This window comes from Lepus europaeus, chromosome 11, assembly GCF_033115175.1.
Source record: "Lepus europaeus isolate LE1 chromosome 11, mLepTim1.pri, whole genome shotgun sequence".
NCBI classification, from domain to species: domain Eukaryota; kingdom Metazoa; phylum Chordata; class Mammalia; order Lagomorpha; family Leporidae; genus Lepus; species Lepus europaeus.
In genome coordinates, this window is record NC_084837.1 from 26,131,190 (window position 1) to 26,149,426 (window position 18,237).

Sequence of the window (18,237 nt, forward strand, 5' to 3'; positions counted from 1 at the left end):
TGGCCCAGGTCCTTGGGTCCTGCACACGCATGGGAGACCAGGAGGAATCACGTGGCTCCTGGCTTTGGGTCGGCACAGCACACAGGCCGCAACACGCCAGCCATAGCGGTCACTTGGGGGGTGAACCAACGGAGAAAGGAAGACCTTTCTCTGTCTCTCTCTCTGTCTAACTCTGCCTGTCAAAAAAAAAAAAAAAAAAAAAAAGTATCTTTTTTAATCTGTAAAAATTGAATCAGAAGTGAGAGATTTAAAATAAGATTTTTAAAAAAAATTTATTTATTTGAAATGCAGAGCTAGAGAGAGAGAGAGAGAGAGAGAAAGAGAAAGGGAGAGAGATACTTTCCATCCACTGGTTCACTTTCCAAATAGACACAAGAGCCAGGGCTAGGCCAGGCCAAAGCCAAGACCCTGGTATTCCATCCAAGTCTCCCAATGGGTACAGGGGCCCAAGCACTTGGGCCATCTTCTACTACCTTCCCAGGTACATTAGCAGGGAGCCAGACTGACAGTTGAGCAGCCAGGACTCGAGTCTGTGCCCATATCAGATGCCACAATGCCAGCCCCAGGTTTCATTTTAAAGATTTACCTTTTGGGGCCAGTGCTGTGGCGTAATAAATTAAACCTCTGCCTGCAGCACCATCATCCCATATGGGCACCAGTTCAGTTCTCAGGTGCTCAGGTGCTCCTCTTCCAGTCCAGCTTCCTGCTAATGGCCTGGGAAAGCAGTAGAAGATGGCCCAAGTGCTTGGGTCCCTGTACCCATGTGGGAGACCCAGAAGAAGATCTTGGTACCTGGCTTCGGATTGGCACAGCTCCGGCCGTCATGGCCATTTGGGAAGTGAACCAGCAGATGGAAGACCTCTGTCTCTCTCTCTCTCCCTCTCTGTCTGTAACTTTTGCCTCTCAAATAAATAAATAAATCCTAAAAAAAATTAGCTTTTTACATTTGAAAAGTGTGTGAATGTGTGTGTGTATGGTGTGTTCATTGATAAATAAGAATTAATCCTGAGTTTAAAACAAGAGAGGAGATAAGAGCTTGGGCTTTGGAATCTAATAAGATTGGGTATAGGTTACTTAAAGCTTATAGGGATGTTTTGAAGATCAAGTAAGCCAATGAAGGAACTGGCATATAGTAGGTGATCCATAAATGGTACTGTTGATATTATTATTTTAAATATTATTGTTATTAAAAGAATAAAAACTCATGGTTACAAGGTTTTATCTTGATTTCTAGACTACAGAAGTGATGTTCATTTATTCTTTTAATTTTAGGCTATTCACCAGCACCTCCAACCTGCTTTATTCTGTGTGGTAATTTTTCATCGGCACCATATGGAAAAAATCAAGTTCAAGCTTTAAAAGGTATTGAGGATCCATTTAATAAGAAATATTTCTATACTTATATAAACTAAATTGACAAGAAATCCATAATATTTTCATTTAATTCAAAAGATGTAGGCTATATTTAATCAAATATAATTTGATTTTTTTGTGTGTTTAATGTAAATTCAATTTAATATCTCTTTAAAATTTTAGATGCCCTAAAAACTTTGGCAGACGTAATATGTGAATACCCAAATATTCACCAAAGGTAATGATCTATACTGCTGTATTTTTTATTCAGATAGTTTTATTTAAAAGCATAAATTAATCCTAAGGTTTATATCTAAGCTTATTAAGAAATTAATGGGGGGGCCTGTACTGTTGTGTGGCAGGTTAAAGCCACAGCCTACAGCACCAGCATCCCATATAGGCACTGGTTCAAGTCCTGGCTGCTCCACTTCAGATCCAGCTCCCTGCTAATGCACCTGAGAAAGCAGTGGGTGATGGCCCAAGTGTTTGGGACTCTGCTCCTGGCTCCTGGCTTTGGCCTGGCCCAGACCTGGCCATTGCGACTATTTGAGAAGAGAACCAGCAGATGAAAACCTCTCTCTTTGTCTCTTCTTCTCTCTTTCTCTAACTCTGCTTTTCTTTTGTTTTTTGACAGGCAGAGTTAGACAGTGAGAGAGATAGACAGAGAGAAAGTTCTTCCTTCTGTTGGTTCACCCCCCAAAATGGCCGCTACGGCGGGTGCAATGCAGTGATCCGAAGCCAGGAGCCAGGTGCTTCCTCCTGGTCTCCCATGCGGGTGCAGGGCCCAAGGATCTGGGCCATCCTCCACTGCCTTCCTGGGCCACAGCAGAGAGCTGGACTGGAAGAGGAGCTACCAGGACAGAATTCGGCGCCTCAACCAGGACTAGACCCTGGGGTGCCGGCGCCGCAGGTGGAGGATTAGCCTAGTGAGCCGCAGTGCCGGCCCTAACTCTGCTTTTCAAATAAATAAATAAATAGATACCTTTTCTTTAAAAAAAAAGGTCTAATAGTAGAAAGGGAAAATTAAGAAAATTAAAGGGGCTAAGAAATAAGATTATCCTCATGTCGTAATAATGTATGTTACTGTACTAGAAATTTATAATGAAAAGGTCAAAAGGAGTGATAATTTGAGTTTTTTGGTGATATTAAGGATCTAGAGCTTCACTCGTCAACCTAATGGTCACTAGCCACAAATGTCTCTTTACATTTTTATATTTAAGGTTACATTAACTAAAGTTAAATAAAATTTAAAATTCAACCCATCAGCCACACCAGCTGCTGTCGATGTGCTCGGGCCAGATACAGGGCATTTCTGTCATCACAGTGTTGGACCGTGTTGGTCTGGAGACTTTTAGTACTTCATTGATTTGTGGAGTTTTTGTTTTAATTTTTATTTATTTATTTAATTTAAAAGGGAGAGACTGAGAGGCAGAGAGAAATGTCCCATCCACTGATTTATGCACCAAATGCCTGCACTAGCTAGAGCTGGACCAAGCTGAAGCCAGGAGCCTAGAACTCCATCAGGTTTTCCATGTGGGTGGTAGAGACCCAATTACTTGAGCCAGCACCTGCTGCCTGCAACAGTGCACATTAGCAGGAAGCTGGGGTTGGGAGCAAAGCCAGGACTCAAACCCAGGCTCTCCACTATGGGATGTAGGTGTTCCAAGTGACATCTTAACTGTTAGGCCAAATAGTAGTTCATTTATTAAAACTCAGAATTTAAAAAAAAAAAAGATTTATTTATTTACTTGAGAGGCAGAGTTACAGAGAGAGGGAGAGAGAGATCTTCCCTCCACTGGTTCTCTCCCCAAATGGTGGCAACAATTGGAGCTGGGCCAATCTGAAGCCAGGTGCCAGGAGTTTCTTCCATGTCTCCCATGTGGGTTCATGGGCCCAAGCATTTAGGCCATCCTCCACTGCTTTCCTGGGCTGTTAGCAGGGAGCTGGATTATAAGTGGAGCAGCCAGGACTGGAACCAGCATCCCATATGGGATGTTGGCCTTAAAGGCAAAGACTTGGTGTTTAGGCTACTGTATGGTATTTTTTTCTTAATCAATTATGTTGAATTTTGCTGCAGTAGTCGTTTTGTGTTTGTACCTGGTCCAGAAGATCCTGGATTTGGTTCCATCTTACCAAGGTAAGTGTCATTCAAGTATCTGCAAATCAAGAAAATTTTATAAAATTGTAAAAATACGTTCTGTACTAAATAACTTGTTTTCACAGGCCGCCACTTGCTGACAGCATCACTAATGAATTCAGACAGAGAGTACCATTTTCAGTTTTTACCACTAATCCTTGCAGGTAAATATGAGCATATTGTTTTAAGCTTTTTTCCTTTCATTTAAAATATAACAAAAATTCAAAGATCTGAGTTTGGTCTGTTAATGAATAAACACAAAAGGAAAATTCCTTTTATCTATTTTAGGTTTCCTGAAACTTGAACATAGTTTAACTATATTTAAGTAATTCACTAACAATGATGTTGATGCTTGAGTGATGGATGAGTGGTGTAAAAATACTCTCCTTATGTGTCCTTTAAGCGGAGTTACAGTGGAAGCATGAAGATTGCATAGTCACTGGTTGTGGTCATCACATCATCATAGGCTTTTACCGGGGGAACACCCTAAGGGTCAGTCTTTGGTTCATTCTTTCCTGCCTATCTTCACTCCTTCAGGGACTTTATCTATTCCCGTGGCTTTAAATGCCATCTCAGTATTGGCAGCTGTCACATTTCTATCTCCAGCACAGACCTTTCTCCAGCCCCTGTGTCTCACTGCACACCCTGCAGCTTCTTGAGTGTCTAGTAGACACCTTGACCATGAACTTCCGATCTCCCTCCTCTGCCAGCACCGCGTTCACCAGCCTGTTCCATCCTAGTTCATGGCACCTTTTGTCTTCCTGTTAGGATTTTTTTCCTCACATGCAGTTTCTCAACAAGTCCTATCGACTTCAAAATATCCCCAGAATCCGGCCACTCGTCTCTGCCTCGCGCTCTCTGACCAGCTGCCTGGGTTGTTGTGAAGCCTCCTACCCAGTCCCTTCCTTCTACCCCTTCCCCTCCGCAGTCTGTTCTTGCCATCGTCGGAGTGAGGGCGGCAGCGCGCTCCCTCCCTGGCCCTGAGAGCGGTCGTTCAGTACAGCCCACGTGCTCACAGTGCACAGCAAGGCCCTGCGTCCCCTGCCGGGTCACCTCTGTCTCCCTCTCCAACCCTTTACTCCCTCCGGCCCTCCAGCGTGCCGGCGTGCTCCAGGCTTCCGTGTTCTCCCTCTGATCTCGGCCTGAGGAAGCCCTCGCCCCCAGCGAACATGTGTTCACTCACATCCTCTTCACTGTAAGCCCTGCCTCCATTTTCATCCTAATACTGCAAGCTGCTGCACATACCCCGTCTCCCACGTGAGCCCTCCTAGCCTGTCTTTTCTTTCTCCCATTACGTAGTCATTTTCCAGCACACTGTAGAAATAGCAGGTTTTTGGTTTACTTTCTCTGTCACCTCTCGATAGACCGTAAACTGCAGCAGGGCCAGGGTTTTTGTTCTGTTCGTTCACTCCTAGAACAGCGCCAGGCACATACTGAGAATTCAGTAACTGCTCAGTGCACAGATGGGTTGAAGTTTTGCTTGGTCAGTTGCTACAAGCATGGATGGCGCTGTAGTGTGCGACACTGGCCTTTAAAATGATCTCGGTTTTCTGAGAAAGCTTCAACTGCTGTTTTCATTTCAGGATTCAGTATTGTACACAAGAAATCATTGTCTTTCGTGAAGACTTAGTGAATAAAATGTGCAGGAACTGTGTGCGTTTTCCTAGCAGCAATCTGGATATTCCTAATCACGTAAGTAACAGTCATCTTTGTAAGCTGTCTTCCACGCTACTGTATGAACTTTGGTTGAGTCACGGGGAATGTGTCCTTGTGTTACGGTGTTTATTTGTGGCGCAAGAGCATTTGTACACACTGCTGTGAATGCTAGCCAGGCGGGGTTTCTCAGCCTTCCACTGCAACTGTCCACTCCTGGCCAGAGAGGAGAGATAGGCACGGCAAGACATTTTTTTGAGCTTTCTTTTTTGTCTATAAAAACCCTTAAATTGTACCTCAAAATATATTTGTTTAAATAAGCTGTTTATATACTTATGCTTATTACACGGATGTGTAGTATTTCATCTTGCAGTTCCAGTGGTCCCTGACATAGAAGGGTACTTGAAAAAGTTTGTGGAAAAACTGAATTCAAAGATAAGTTGATTTTGGTGCAAAAAAAAATCTGAAATTCTGACTTGGCTTTTTGTGACACACACTTGCCATAAAATTCTGAAGACCCCCTCCCCCATCATAGAGCTGTCAACCCCTGGCTACGTGTGGACATCTGAGAAGTGTGGGAGTTGATCCTGTGGAACATTTTCATCATTCATTTTATAATATTTCGTTTACATAGCCTAAATATTCATTCTTGATTTCACACACGCTATGCAGTTATTTTTCAGTCAACAGAATTAATAAAATAGTTTATTGTACAGCTACAAATACAACTGATCCAATATGACTCCTGAGGGAGTAGTTTTCATGGCTTACAATATTAAATGAAAACCCTAGACCCTTGTTCCTAAAATAGAAGACATTTCCTTTCACTTGATACCAGTGTTTCCCAAAGTGCTTTCCTAATTGTTTCTCAATTTTCCATGTTCTGTTGGTAATTAATATTCATTTGAATTCTTTGCCTATTTTCATGTTTACAAATTAACTGCAGTTTGTTTTCTTTCATAGTTTGTAAAGACTCTGTTATCCCAAGGCCATCTGACCCCACTACCTCTTTACGTCAGCCCGGTGTACTGGGCGTATGATTATACTCTGACAGTGTATCCGGTGCCTGATCTACTTGTCATTGCGGACAAATATGATCCTTTCACTGTGACCAATACTGGATGCCTCTGCATAAACCCTGTAAGAATGTGCTGAACCTGGGATAGTCGTTATTTGTCAAGATTTGAGAACATTTCTTTCCATTTAAAAAATACTTAATAAAAGTATTGTTGGAGTAAAAACATGCAATTAGTGAAACACTGAAGTGATATACACAGAAAATTCCTTACATAACTTTTAGTAAAGTATGACTATGTGACTGTAAGATGACTTTAGAAAAATCATCTACATGAGTATTTTCCCCTTCAAAGTAGCTTATAATCAGATACCTTTAATTTTTACATGGCAACTATTTCATAATGTTAAAGCCATTGAGAATTTCTACTGAAATATGACCGACTGAGCAAATACTTTATGAGCAGTGATAAAACACAGTTGTTTGTGTCAAACATGGTAATACTTTCACAAGTCAGGGTTTTTTTTTTTTTTTTTAAGATTTTTTTATTTATTTGTAAGACAGTTACAGAGTGGGAGGGAGAGGCAGAGAGATCTTCCACCTATTAGTTTACTCCAAATGACTGTAATGACCAGTGCTGGGCCAGGCTGAAGACAGAAGCCAAGAGCTTCCAGGTCTCCTGTGTGAGTGCAGGGACCCAAATACATGGGCCATTTTCTTCTGCTTTCCCAGGTGCATTACCTGGGAGCTGGGTTGGAAGTGCAGCAGCTGGGTTTTGAACTGGCGCCCATATGAGATGCCGGCACTGCAGGTGGCTGCTTAACCTGCCGGGCTACAGCACTGGCCCTTTACCAGTGATTTTTAATTTTCATGCCTCCTTGACTTGTGAACACAAGAGTTTAATACATCTTTCTTCTGGGTCATTCCTAGATACACCATGCCCTATTTATTACTTTTTTCTTTGTAGCACGTATTTTGGTTACTGCTTTTGTCAAACATATTTTGTCTGCCTTTCTCTGAGATGGGACTTATTATCCTCAGCCCTTTTGACATGTCAGACCACATAATTCTGTTAATGAGGGCTGTCTTGTGTACCCCAGGAGGTGAGCAGTGTGTGGCCAGTAGCATCCCTCTGTTGTGACAACCAAAAATGTCTCCAGATGTTTGCCAAGAGTCCCCTGAAGGATCAGGTCACCCCTGGTTGAGAACCACTGCTCTGAGGATGAACACACTTAACTGACTGCTTTCACTGCTTGAAATTCATGGCCTGATTTTTGCATAATCTTTATTTACAAATATTCTCACTGGGCCAGCGCTGTGGCACAGCATGTTAAAGCCCTCAACCTGCAGTGCCAGCATCCCATATGGGTGCCAGTTCAAGTCCTGGCTGCTCCACTTCCAATCCAGCTCCTTGCTAGTGTGCCTGGGAAAGCAGTGGAGGATGGCCCAAGTGCTTGGGCCCCTGCATACATATGGGAGAACTGGAAGAAGCTCTGGGCTCCTGGCTTTGGATCGGCTCAGTTGTGGTCATTTGGGGAGTGAAACAGTGGATGGAAGAGCTCTCTCTCTGTCTCTAGTTCCCCCATTAACTCTTTAAAATAAATAAATCTTAAAAAACAAAAAACAAATATTCTTTCACAATGAAGCTATTTCCTTATTTAAATTTAACTGGATATTCCCAAAGTTAATATCCTATTTAATCTTTAAAAAATGTTTTTCCTTTTTTATATCCTTATTTATATCTTTTGAGCAATGCCAAAACTTGCCTTTGGCTTTGCTTCATCCGTCTTGGTACTTCTGTTAATGAACACGTGCTATGGGATGGGCATTGGGTTGGGTGCCAGGGCTACAAAAGCTCCATGTGCTCAGTAACTAGTTGCATAGTAGCAGGCAACCCTGTGTGCTTACAGCTCAGTTGCTTCGGGGGCATGCGGAAGGGGCAAGACTTTTGGAACCAGCTTGAGTGTCTGGGGTGCATGTTTAGCTTTACACAGCACTGTTTATGTCTTATACTAAGTAGAGTTACTCCGAAGCCTTTGCCTTGGACTCTCGTCAACTTGAGACTTGCTCCACGTGGAGCTTACAGTAACACATTCTCTCTATAGAGAGCAGGCTAAAATCTCTCATTTTACACATTCTGTGGCTTTACTTTTGAGTATTAATTTTAAAAATAGGGATTACGTTTTATAAAAGTTGAATATTCACTTATATTATATAATATTATAATATTCACTTTTTCTCTCCAAAGGGCTCTTTTCCAAGAAGTGGATTTTCATTCAAAGTTTTTTACCCTTCCAGCAAGACGGTAGAAGACAGGTAAGTGAGCCCACAGAAAAGGCGAGGAGCCGCAAGCCTGCCATTCCCTAGGTGTACTGAGATTCTAAAAGATGCCCATCGAAGTGTTATAGGCTGAGCTTCCTGGGGTCACGCCGTGCAACACAGAACTGTAGGTGCTCGGTGGTACATTTGTGTTACACAGACAAAGAAGGGTTTTCTCAGGGCGTTCTTGGATGAGTGGTGGAGGTGGGCTCGTTCCTGCAGGCTGACCCCATGATGCTGCTTTTCTCAGAGTCAGCCCTGCCCTCCATGTGATTCTCAAAGCCTGGGGGCTCTACCTTAGACTGGTGAGGAGCTGGGTGTGAGTGTGGTGATGGTTGGGGGCAGGGAGTGCAGAGTGGCCCTGGGAAAGAAGAAAGCGGTCTCCTGGCAGGTGTGGTTTCCACGGGCTCACCTCCACACCACCTGCATCACAGTCCTCAGCGGTCCTGTGAGCTCCCGCCTCTGGTGAAGAACAGGTGGCCAGTAGTTACACACCAGGTTCTCGTCAGATAACAGAATCTGAACACACAGCACAACTGTCTTTATTTATGCATTGGACATATTTGTCTAAATAAAAATGCAAAGGTGAAACGAAAATTTCAAATAATTCTTAAAAGTATAAAATTGAGAAGATAAATAATCTGTGCTTTCCAACCCTGAAACCGTGATTAACAGCTTCTTTGTTTCCTGGGGGTAACATGTTACACATATACTCTTGCTGCTCACTACTCATGGGGGGCCCAAGTCCATTCTTGAATTTCACTCTTGGGCTCTCTCCATTGGCATGTACTTGATTCTTACTACATCCCAGGACTGCGTCAGTCTCGGGCAGTTCTTGGTTTGCAGGCAGACACTCATGAAGGTGGCAGTATCCTAGCTGCTAGCTCCTTGAGCCAAATGTGTTGGGGTTTTCCTAGCTTGCACTGATTTGGAATGGTTTCAGCTAAGGACACAAGCTCATCTCTGGCCTTACCATTTCTTGCTGTCTAGGACTCAGATGCTTCCGAGGACGTGTGTGTGTGTGTGTGTGTGTGTGAATGAGAGAGAGACTCGAGGATGAAGTCCTCTGAGGGTTGTCAGCCCGGGGCATGTAGTATCTTGACTACCTTTAGACTGACTTATATGGAGCTGACATGTGGTAATACCTACAGGCATATAAAACTTAGTCTGCTATGGAAACCAGTTGTAGGAACCTAAGGTCTCCAGACGAGAGAAATCCATTTACTGTCCCCTGAGGAAAGCTGTACCCCCAACAGATGTGCTTTAACTGTTGGAAGTACAGTGCAGTTCGCCCACCGCCTCTGTGGCTGCAAGGATTTGCCAGCGTGAATGCTGGGTGCTAAGTCCTGGTCCTGCCCGTGTCTTGTTGGACTGGTTTTCCTGTTACCTGAAATTCCTCACTTCTACCATTTTATTACTTTTATCTCTAAAAGCCATCTTATATTCTTTTAAAATGAGTAGGTATTAAGTAAATAAACCGTAACAGGAATCTAGTTTACTACAATAATATAAGGCACTTCGGCTACGTTTCTTAGTGTTCCCTGATTGCCATGCACTTTAGATTTCTATTTCACGCTGACTTAGAAGTCACTTATGTAGCTGGCTCTTTTATTTTATTTTTTTTTTAATTAATTATTTTTTTGACAGGCAGAGTGGACAGTGAGAGAGAGAAAGGTCTTCCTTTGCCATTGGTTCATCCTCCAGTGGCCACCGCGGCCAGTGCACTGCGGCTGGCGCACCGCGCTGATCCGAAGGCAGGAGCCAGGTGCTTCTCCTGGTCTCCCATGGGGTGCAGGGCCCAAGGTCTTGGGCCATCCTCCACTGCACTCCCGGGCCACAGCAGAGAGCTGGCCTGGAAGAGGAGCAACCGGGATAGAATCCGGCGCCCCAACCAGGACTAGAACCCGGTGTGCTGGTGCCACAAGGCGGAGGATTAGCCTGTTGAGCCACGGCGCCGGCCTGTAGCTGGCTCTTTTTGAAGTTTCTAGCATACTTTCTAGCTTAATACTTGACATGTAATTGACTCACAATTTGTTGAGCTGAAATCGTTGGTTCCTTTATCTTCTGTGGCTCAATGAAAAGCCTTAACTTTCAAACTATAATTTAGTATTGGAATTTAAGGAATCTTTTCTGTGCTGAATCAAACAAGTTGTCAACTTTATTTTTTGAGAGAAAAAACTTTTTAAAGATAAAATAATCTTGTCTTCCTGCTACTTGGAGTTTCTCTTAGTAAGAAACACCTTAAGAGTGTTAGAAATGTAGTCAGAGCAGATCAGGCCGACATTGTCAATGTGTCCTTTTATTAAGAACTCAGTGGTGGGATGTAGTAGGGAAATGCACATCTTCACGAAGTCAGAATGAAAAATGATTTAAAAAAAAAAAAAACTATGAAGGCAATTGGACAAGATTTCTTAAGACCTAAAATGCACATACCAGCAATTCTATTTGTAGAATTTATCATATGGGTATACTTGAAGTTATGCAAAAAAGTAGGTATGGTTGTTTTATTACAATTTTATAGTACCAAAAGGTCAGAAACAGCGTATTTTTTCTTTCTTTCTTTGAGAGAGTATGCCCCCATTTGCTGGTTTATAACCTAATTGCCTACAAAAGCTGGGCTGGGCCAAGCCAAAACTGAGAACTCAATCCAGGTCTCCTTTGTGAGTGGCAGAGGCCAAAACAGGAGCCAGCTGCCTCCCAGGGTGCACATTTGCAGCAAGTGGGCATCTAGGAGCCAGGCCCTCTGATCTAGGACATGGGCATCTCAATTGGAGGCTTGATTATTATGTCAAAAGCCTGTCCTTATTTAGATATGTAGTACCTGTGTATGCACACTCAGCACTTTTCTAAATTTGTTTAAATTTCAGTTATAACTAGTTCAATTATGATCAATTTAATGTATTTGATAACTGAAAAAAAATGGGGTATAAAATAATGTGCCTAATATTCTACCTTTTGTGTGTGTGTTTTAAAAGCATAAGCCCAAATAGTCACGTTAATATATCAGGCTTCCCCGCCCCCTCCCCAATTTTTCTCTGATTACATTGTAGAAATGTAGTGTGAGGTTATTGTTAGGAACCTGCTTTGAATGTGGACAATGTTTAAACTTTTTAAAATGAACTAAAACTAAATATTAAGAAATGTACAATTAGGTTCCAGAATGTTTAATGTTATGAATTTTTCTATTTACAGCAAGCTTCAAGGCTTCTGAGATTCCTAAAGACCATCTGAAGAAACAGAACTCATAAATTTCCTGTTTTATGTAATTCTGACATTAATTTTAAATAAAATGATAAACACTGGGGCCGGCGCTGTGGTGTAGCGGGTAAAGCCACTGCCTGCGATGCTGTCATCCCATATGGGCACCGGTTCAAGTCCCAGCAGCTCCACTTCTGATCAGTTCTCTGCTATGGCCTGGGAAAGCAGAAGATGGCCCAAGTCCTTGGACCCCTGCACCTGTGTGGGAAGCCCAGGAGGAAGCTCCAGGCTTCGGATCAGCTCTGGCTGTTGCAGCCAACTGGGGAGTGAACCATCAGATGGAAGACCTCTCTCTCTCTGCCTCTCCTCTCTGTGTAACTCTTTCAAATAAATAAATAAATCTTAAATAAATAAATAAATAAAATGGTAAATTTTAGATTGTTCTGCTTTGATTTGTATTTTATGAAAATTTTGATACTAAATTATGATGGTACACTTTACAAAGCTTTATAGGAAAAATATTTTCAGCAGCCTTTAAAGCCTTTGTTCTTAAAAACATTTGTCTTAATCATTGTTTTAGTCAAACTTGGGTTTTATCATCATGAAACCCCTAACAGCATATTCAGCAATCTTTAAATAATTTAAGCCACAGAACTTACCCTAATGACAGTGAAAACTTTTGTTTCAGGGTATTGCTGTGAGATTCATGACCTAAGTATCTTTTTGCACTAAAAACTTAAAAACAGTCCCCACAGCTGTTAGAAGATAGCGTTTGTTTTTGAGTCCTTATCCATTCTGTGCTGCTGTGATGCAATACCGCAGACTGGGTAGTTCATGACAGAAACTGACTGGCTTACAGTTCCGGGCACTGGGAAGTGTGAACCTGAGGGGCCCGCATGCGGTGAGGGTCTTCTTGCTCCGTCATCCCATAGCAGGGCCAAGAAAGGAAGGGAGAGAAACCAAAGGGGCCTACTCTTCTCTTGCCTCCTTTCACTGCCCTTCCTGGCCTGATTCCCAGCTCGCCCCGCCCCGCCCCCCTCCCCCACTGTGGCGCTGGGGATCACCTTTCTTGCTCATCCTTTGTGGGGCCACATGAAAACCACAGCAGAGGCCGGCACTGCGACTCAATAGGCTAATCCTCCGCCTTGCGGCGCTGGCACACCGGGTTCTAGTCCCGGTCGGGGCGCTGGATTCTGTCCCGGTTGCCCCTCTTCCAGGCCAGCTCTCTGCTGTGGCCCGGGAGTGCAGTGGAGGATGGCCCAAGTGCTTGGGCCCTGCACCCGAATGGGAGAGCAGGAGAAGCACCTGGCTCCTGCCTTCGGATCCGCACGGTGCGCCGGCCACGGTGGCCATTGGAGGGTGAACCAATGGCAAAGGAAGACCTTTCTCTCTGTCTCTCTCTCTCTCTCTGTGTCCACTCTGCCTGTCAAAAAAAAAAAAAAAAAAAGAAAGAAAACCACAGCAGGAAGTTTCCTATCCTGTGCGTGATCACTCGGCACCACCCCCTTGTTTAGGTTATGGAGCTGATGGAATGATAGTCTAGAAATGAATCTAAATGACAGCAAGCTGTTAGAGGTACAAAGAGGTTTCAAATGAGTGGTCTTAAAAATTGCAAGAGCCTGGACTTCTTTTTTAAATGCATGTTTATTTGAAAGATCAACAGAGATCTTTCATCCACTAGTTCAGTCTCCAAATGCCCACAACAGCTGGGGCTGGGCCATGCCAAAGCCAGGAGCCTGGACTTCAAGTGCATCTAATTGGTGAATGGGGGTGGGGGGGGTGGGGGGTGAGGGTGATCTATTAATTTAAAAATGACCATCGTGAAGGGGAATTCCTTGAGGAGATTTAATCCGAATGTAGTGATGTGAAGTTAGCAAGGAGAAAGTGGCAATTTGCTATGTGGTTTGAGGGCAGAAAATTTGAGAGTATTAGAAGGGTTCCAATGCTAGAAGAGCAAGAGTATATATTTACTTTCAAGAGTAGTCTGGAAAAACTGAAGTTTACAGGTGGAATGAAGCCTTAGGAAAATGTAACTTCAGGCCCTGATAGTGGGAGTGCAATAGACACACAAGGTAGGTCCTGTTATGAGCATAGTAAATCTATACATGATAAGTTATAAAGGGATAATAAGGCTGGCAATGTTGCACAGCGGATTGAGCCACTGCCCAGTTCAGATCCAAGCTGCTCCACTTTTTTTTTCTTAAGATTTATTTATTTGAAGGACAGAGTTACAGAGAGAGGTAGAGATATATAGAGAGAATCTTCCATCTGCTAGTTCACTCCCCAAATGGCTGCCAACAGCTGGAGCTGAGCCAATCTGAAGCCAGAAGCCAGGTGCCTCTTCCTGGTCTCCCATGTGGGTGCAGGGGCCCAAGCACTTGGGCCATCTTCCACTGCTTTCCCAAGCCAAAGCAGAGAGCTGGACTGGAAGAGGAACAACCGGGACTAGAACCGGTGCCCATATAGGATGTGTGCACCATAGGCAGAGGATTAACCAATGCACCACGGTGTTGCAGTGGATTCATTTCTGAGAGGAGCAGTGTGGTGGGGGCAAGAGGCACGGAGTCAACACACAGACCCCGGGAGTCGAGTCGGGCGAAAGCAGGCTTGAGGAGAGCAGCCGGCAGACTCGTTCATTTCAGTTGGTACAACATCTTATATAGCCAAGACCAGCCAATCTGGTCAAGGGGCGGTCTATGCCCCAACCAATCACAGCCTGTTGCCAGGCAGTTTCCAAAGCCATTCCTGAGTAACTGACCCTCGCTTGCCAGTGGCCACCTTGGCATGGCCTTCTCATTCCACCACACCACGGCACCAGTCCCCATGAATTAATCTTTTTAAAAAATCAGATAAAAGTATCCCTTCATTTAAAAGAAACTGCTTCTTTAGTTAAAGTTGAGGTACTCTGAGGTCTTTTTAGGAACCCGTAGTGACTATGAGGACAGGGCACACATAAGCATTTGACAAGGGGAAGCGAGATAAGCAAAGCAGTTCACCTAGAGCAGGCCACCTGCCAGAAGCAAGCGCTAAGCACCTGACTAAAAGTGGCAGCAGCCGGAACCAGTGCTGTCTAGAAATGAAAAGGAAGCCGCAGTCTGAAAGTTGGGGCAGCAGAGGACGGCGGTGAAAGGCGCCCTGGGCTTCTGTTTGGGAAGGACACAGACAGTGTCAAGGTTGGATTCTTGGCTGCTGTTCCTGACACCAGCTTCCTATTAATACAGACCCTAAGAGGCAGCAGGAATGGGACCCACGTGGAAAATCTGGATTGAGTGCCCAGCTCCTGACTCCAGCCTTGGAAAGAGGCATCTGGAGAGTGGACCAGCAAACGGGACACACTAAAAAACATCTTTGAGGAAAAAGAGATCCCCACCCCAGTTCTCTCGTTTCCTCCCAATCACAATACCCATGGTCCCCGCAAAGGGCCATCACAAGCCTGTCATTCTTTTTCTGTTTAAAAAAATTATTAGTAGGTATTACTTTGACAAACCAGTTGTATAGCCTGTTTTTTTTTTGTTTTTTTTTTTTTTTTTGACAGGCAGAGTGGATAGTGAGAGAGAGAGAGACAGAGAGAAAGGTTTTCCTTTTTGCCGTTGGTTCACCCTCCAATGGCCACCGCGGTCGGCGCACCGCGCTGATCCGAAGGCAGGAGCCAGGTGCTTCTCCTGCTCTCCCATGGGGTACAGGGCCCAAGGACTTGGGCCATCCTCCACTGCACTCCCAGGCCATAGCAGAGAGCTGGCCTGGAAGAGGGGCAACCGGGACAGAATCCGGCCCCCCGACCGGGACTAGAACCTGGTGTGCCGGCGCCGCAAGGCGGAGGATTAGCCTAGTGAGCCGCAGCGCTGGCCTTAGCCTGTTTTTTTTTTTTTTTTTTTTAAAGGATTTATTTATTTGAAAGAGTTACACAGAGAGGAGAGGCAGAGAGAGAGAGAGAGAGAGAGAGAGAGAGAGAGAGAGAGAGAGAGAGAGAGAGTCTTCCATCAGATGGTTCACTCCCCAATTGGTCGCAGCTGCGCCTATCCGAAGCGAGGAGTCAGGAGCTTCTTCCGGGTCTCCTATGTGCATCCAGGGGCCCAAGGACTTGGGCCTTCTTCTACTGCTTTCCCAGGCCATAGCAGAGAGCTGGATCAGAAGTAGAGCAGCAGAGACTTGAAATGGCACCCATATGGGATGCCGGCACTGCAGGTGGCAACTTTACCTGCTATAGCACAGCCCTGGCCCCAGGATAGCCTGGTTTTAAGCAGATTTATTTAAGTTTTGCCTCTTATACATTTGCCCCTTATGCATTGTTTTGCCATTTTTTTTTTCTTTTTAAAAAAGATTGACTTATGTATTCCAAAGGCAGAATTACAGGGAGGGAGAGATAAAAACAGATCTTTCATCTGCTGTTTCACTCCTCAAATGGCTGCAACAGCAGAGGCTGGGTCAGATCTCTCTCTGCCTCTTTAACTCTGCCTTCCAAATGAATAAATCTGATAAATAATCTTCATATAAAAATATATGCGTTATGCATATTTTTAGACTTCCAGCAGTAATAGCTCTTCCTACGTGGGCCAGCTGCTTCACATCCTCAAGGGACAATGATTTTATGGTCTGTTGCAGTGTGGGGAACACTGACTTAGTGATAACCTAGATAGTAAGTGCAGGAAATGTGAAATAATTATCTAACAAAAGGACTTAACTGGACATGGATGGCATTTAAAGGTGTGGGCTCAGATAACATCTTAAAAGGAAGTGATTAGATGAGAGGGTGCTGGACAGAGCCTTGAGTGAGCCGAACACTTAGAGAACTGGCAGAACTGCAAAAAAGCCGGAGCAGGAGAGCTTGGCATTCTGTAAGCCAAGAGAAAAATTGGTTTGAAGCCCAGGACAGTCTCCTGCTTTGAATGCTGCCAAGGGATCATATACAAGACAGTAATTTGGAAAAGGAGTGAAGTCAGGAGTTCTGGTTTTGGTCGTTTTGAGTGTGAGAGACAAGGAAGGAGTAATTATTCAATGAGATGTCAAATGGGCAGCTGGGTACAGGAGTCTGAAATCCAGAACCTGAAGTATGGGGTCGGCGCTGTGGCGTAGCAGGTTAAGCCACCGTGGCAGTGCTGGCATCCCGTATTAGCATCTGGTACATTCCTGGCTGCTCCACTTCTGATCCAGCTCCCTGATGTGCCTGGGAAAGCAGAAGAGGCCCAAGCACTTGGACTCCTGCCCCAAGGTGGGAGACCCAGAAGAAGCCTCTGGCTCCTAGTTTTGGTCTGGCACAGCCCTATCCATTGGAGCCATTTGGGGAAGTGAACCCGCAGATGGAATATCCCTGTCTCTACCTCTCTCTGTAATTCTTTCAAATAAATAAAAAACAAATCTAGAAAGAAGGACCTGAAGCAGAAGTTTGGTATTCGTGAGTGTAAACAATGTAAAGGGGAGAATGTAGATGGAGCACCGGAAACTGAACAGAGGCAGACGGCAGAGCAGAGTAAGAGCGAGCGCTGAGGAGGCAGGAGAGGAGCCTGGGGAGATCTCACTGGGGGAGCGGCAGCACTGGCTGTGCTAAATACTGCTGAAAACAGATGATCACTAGATTGACTACTAATTATTAAATAACTACCCCAGTCAATAAATATACTTCTATGAGATCCCTTTGAATGCATAAAATTCCATCGTATAGCAGCAGTAAAATTAGCTCCATTGTTTCCACTGTAGATTCTTCCTAAACCTTTAGGGTAAATGCTATTGGGGCCGGCGCAGCGGGTTAACACCATGGCCTGCAGTGCCGGCATCCCATATGGGCACCGGTTCGAGACCCAGCTGCTCCACTTATGATCCAGCTCTGCTATGGCCTGGGAAAGCAGTAGAAGATGGCCCAAGTCCCTGGACCCCTGCACCCACGTGGGAGACCCGGAGGAGGCTCCTGGCTTCAGATCGGTGCAGCTCTGGCCGTTGCGGCCAATTGGAGAGTGAACCATGGAATGGAAAACTCTCTTTGCCTCTCCTCTTTCTGTGTAACTCTTTCAAGTAAATGAACATTAAAAAAAAAAAAAAAGACTAAATGGTATTGCCTTGAACACACTCTGCCAGGACTAAGTCAAATACTCTGAGGTTATCTGAGTCAACACAAAAGCGTAGGCATTTAAAGCCTACTCCCACTCTGAGGAAACACAATTTAAAAAAAACCTGCTATTTTCATAGGAAACTACCTATCACCTACGGAGTAAGTAATGTTTAGGGAGTTATTTATAATTACATGGGAAGTTCATCTTACAGCGTTATGAGTGGGACAACGCACATAGTGCTGGAAATCACGGCCTGCAGAAGAAAATGCACTGCGGCCAGGACTCCAGAACACAGCCAGGAGGGTGGCGGGCGGGTGTGACGACACCAGCGGCTCCTGCGGGCCTGTCCTTGGCGCCATGCCGACTCCTGCCCCTCCCCCGGGCGGCGGAGCTGTCGCCATGGCAACAGCCACGCGCGACCTCCAGCCGTTACAGCCGCTGCCCACCGCTCCGCGCACCGCGCTCGGCGGCGCATCTGCCCGAGCGGGCCCTCATCTGGCTCGGCCCGGAGGGTGAGG

The 18,237-nt window shown here is 44.7% G+C and overlaps 1 protein-coding gene across 2 annotated transcripts in view; it reads left to right on the forward strand.

The window, feature by feature from the left end:
• The window catches only part of POLE2 (DNA polymerase epsilon 2, accessory subunit), a 32,798-nt gene extending 20,704 nt beyond the window's left edge, over positions 1-12,094 (forward strand). For both annotated transcript variants that reach the window (XM_062205182.1, XM_062205184.1), the window contains 8 exons: positions 1,273-1,362; positions 1,537-1,591; positions 3,431-3,490; positions 3,577-3,654; positions 5,074-5,182; positions 6,107-6,283; positions 8,407-8,474; positions 11,670-12,094. In XM_062205182.1, coding sequence (XP_062061166.1) covers positions 1,273-1,362; positions 1,537-1,591; positions 3,431-3,490; positions 3,577-3,654; positions 5,074-5,182; positions 6,107-6,283; positions 8,407-8,474; positions 11,670-11,688 — 656 coding nt within the window. In that variant the 3' untranslated portion in view covers positions 11,689-12,094. The remainder of the gene's footprint in view (positions 1-1,272; positions 1,363-1,536; positions 1,592-3,430; positions 3,491-3,576; positions 3,655-5,073; positions 5,183-6,106; positions 6,284-8,406; positions 8,475-11,669) is intronic.
• Positions 12,095-18,237: the final 6,143 nt, after the last annotated feature.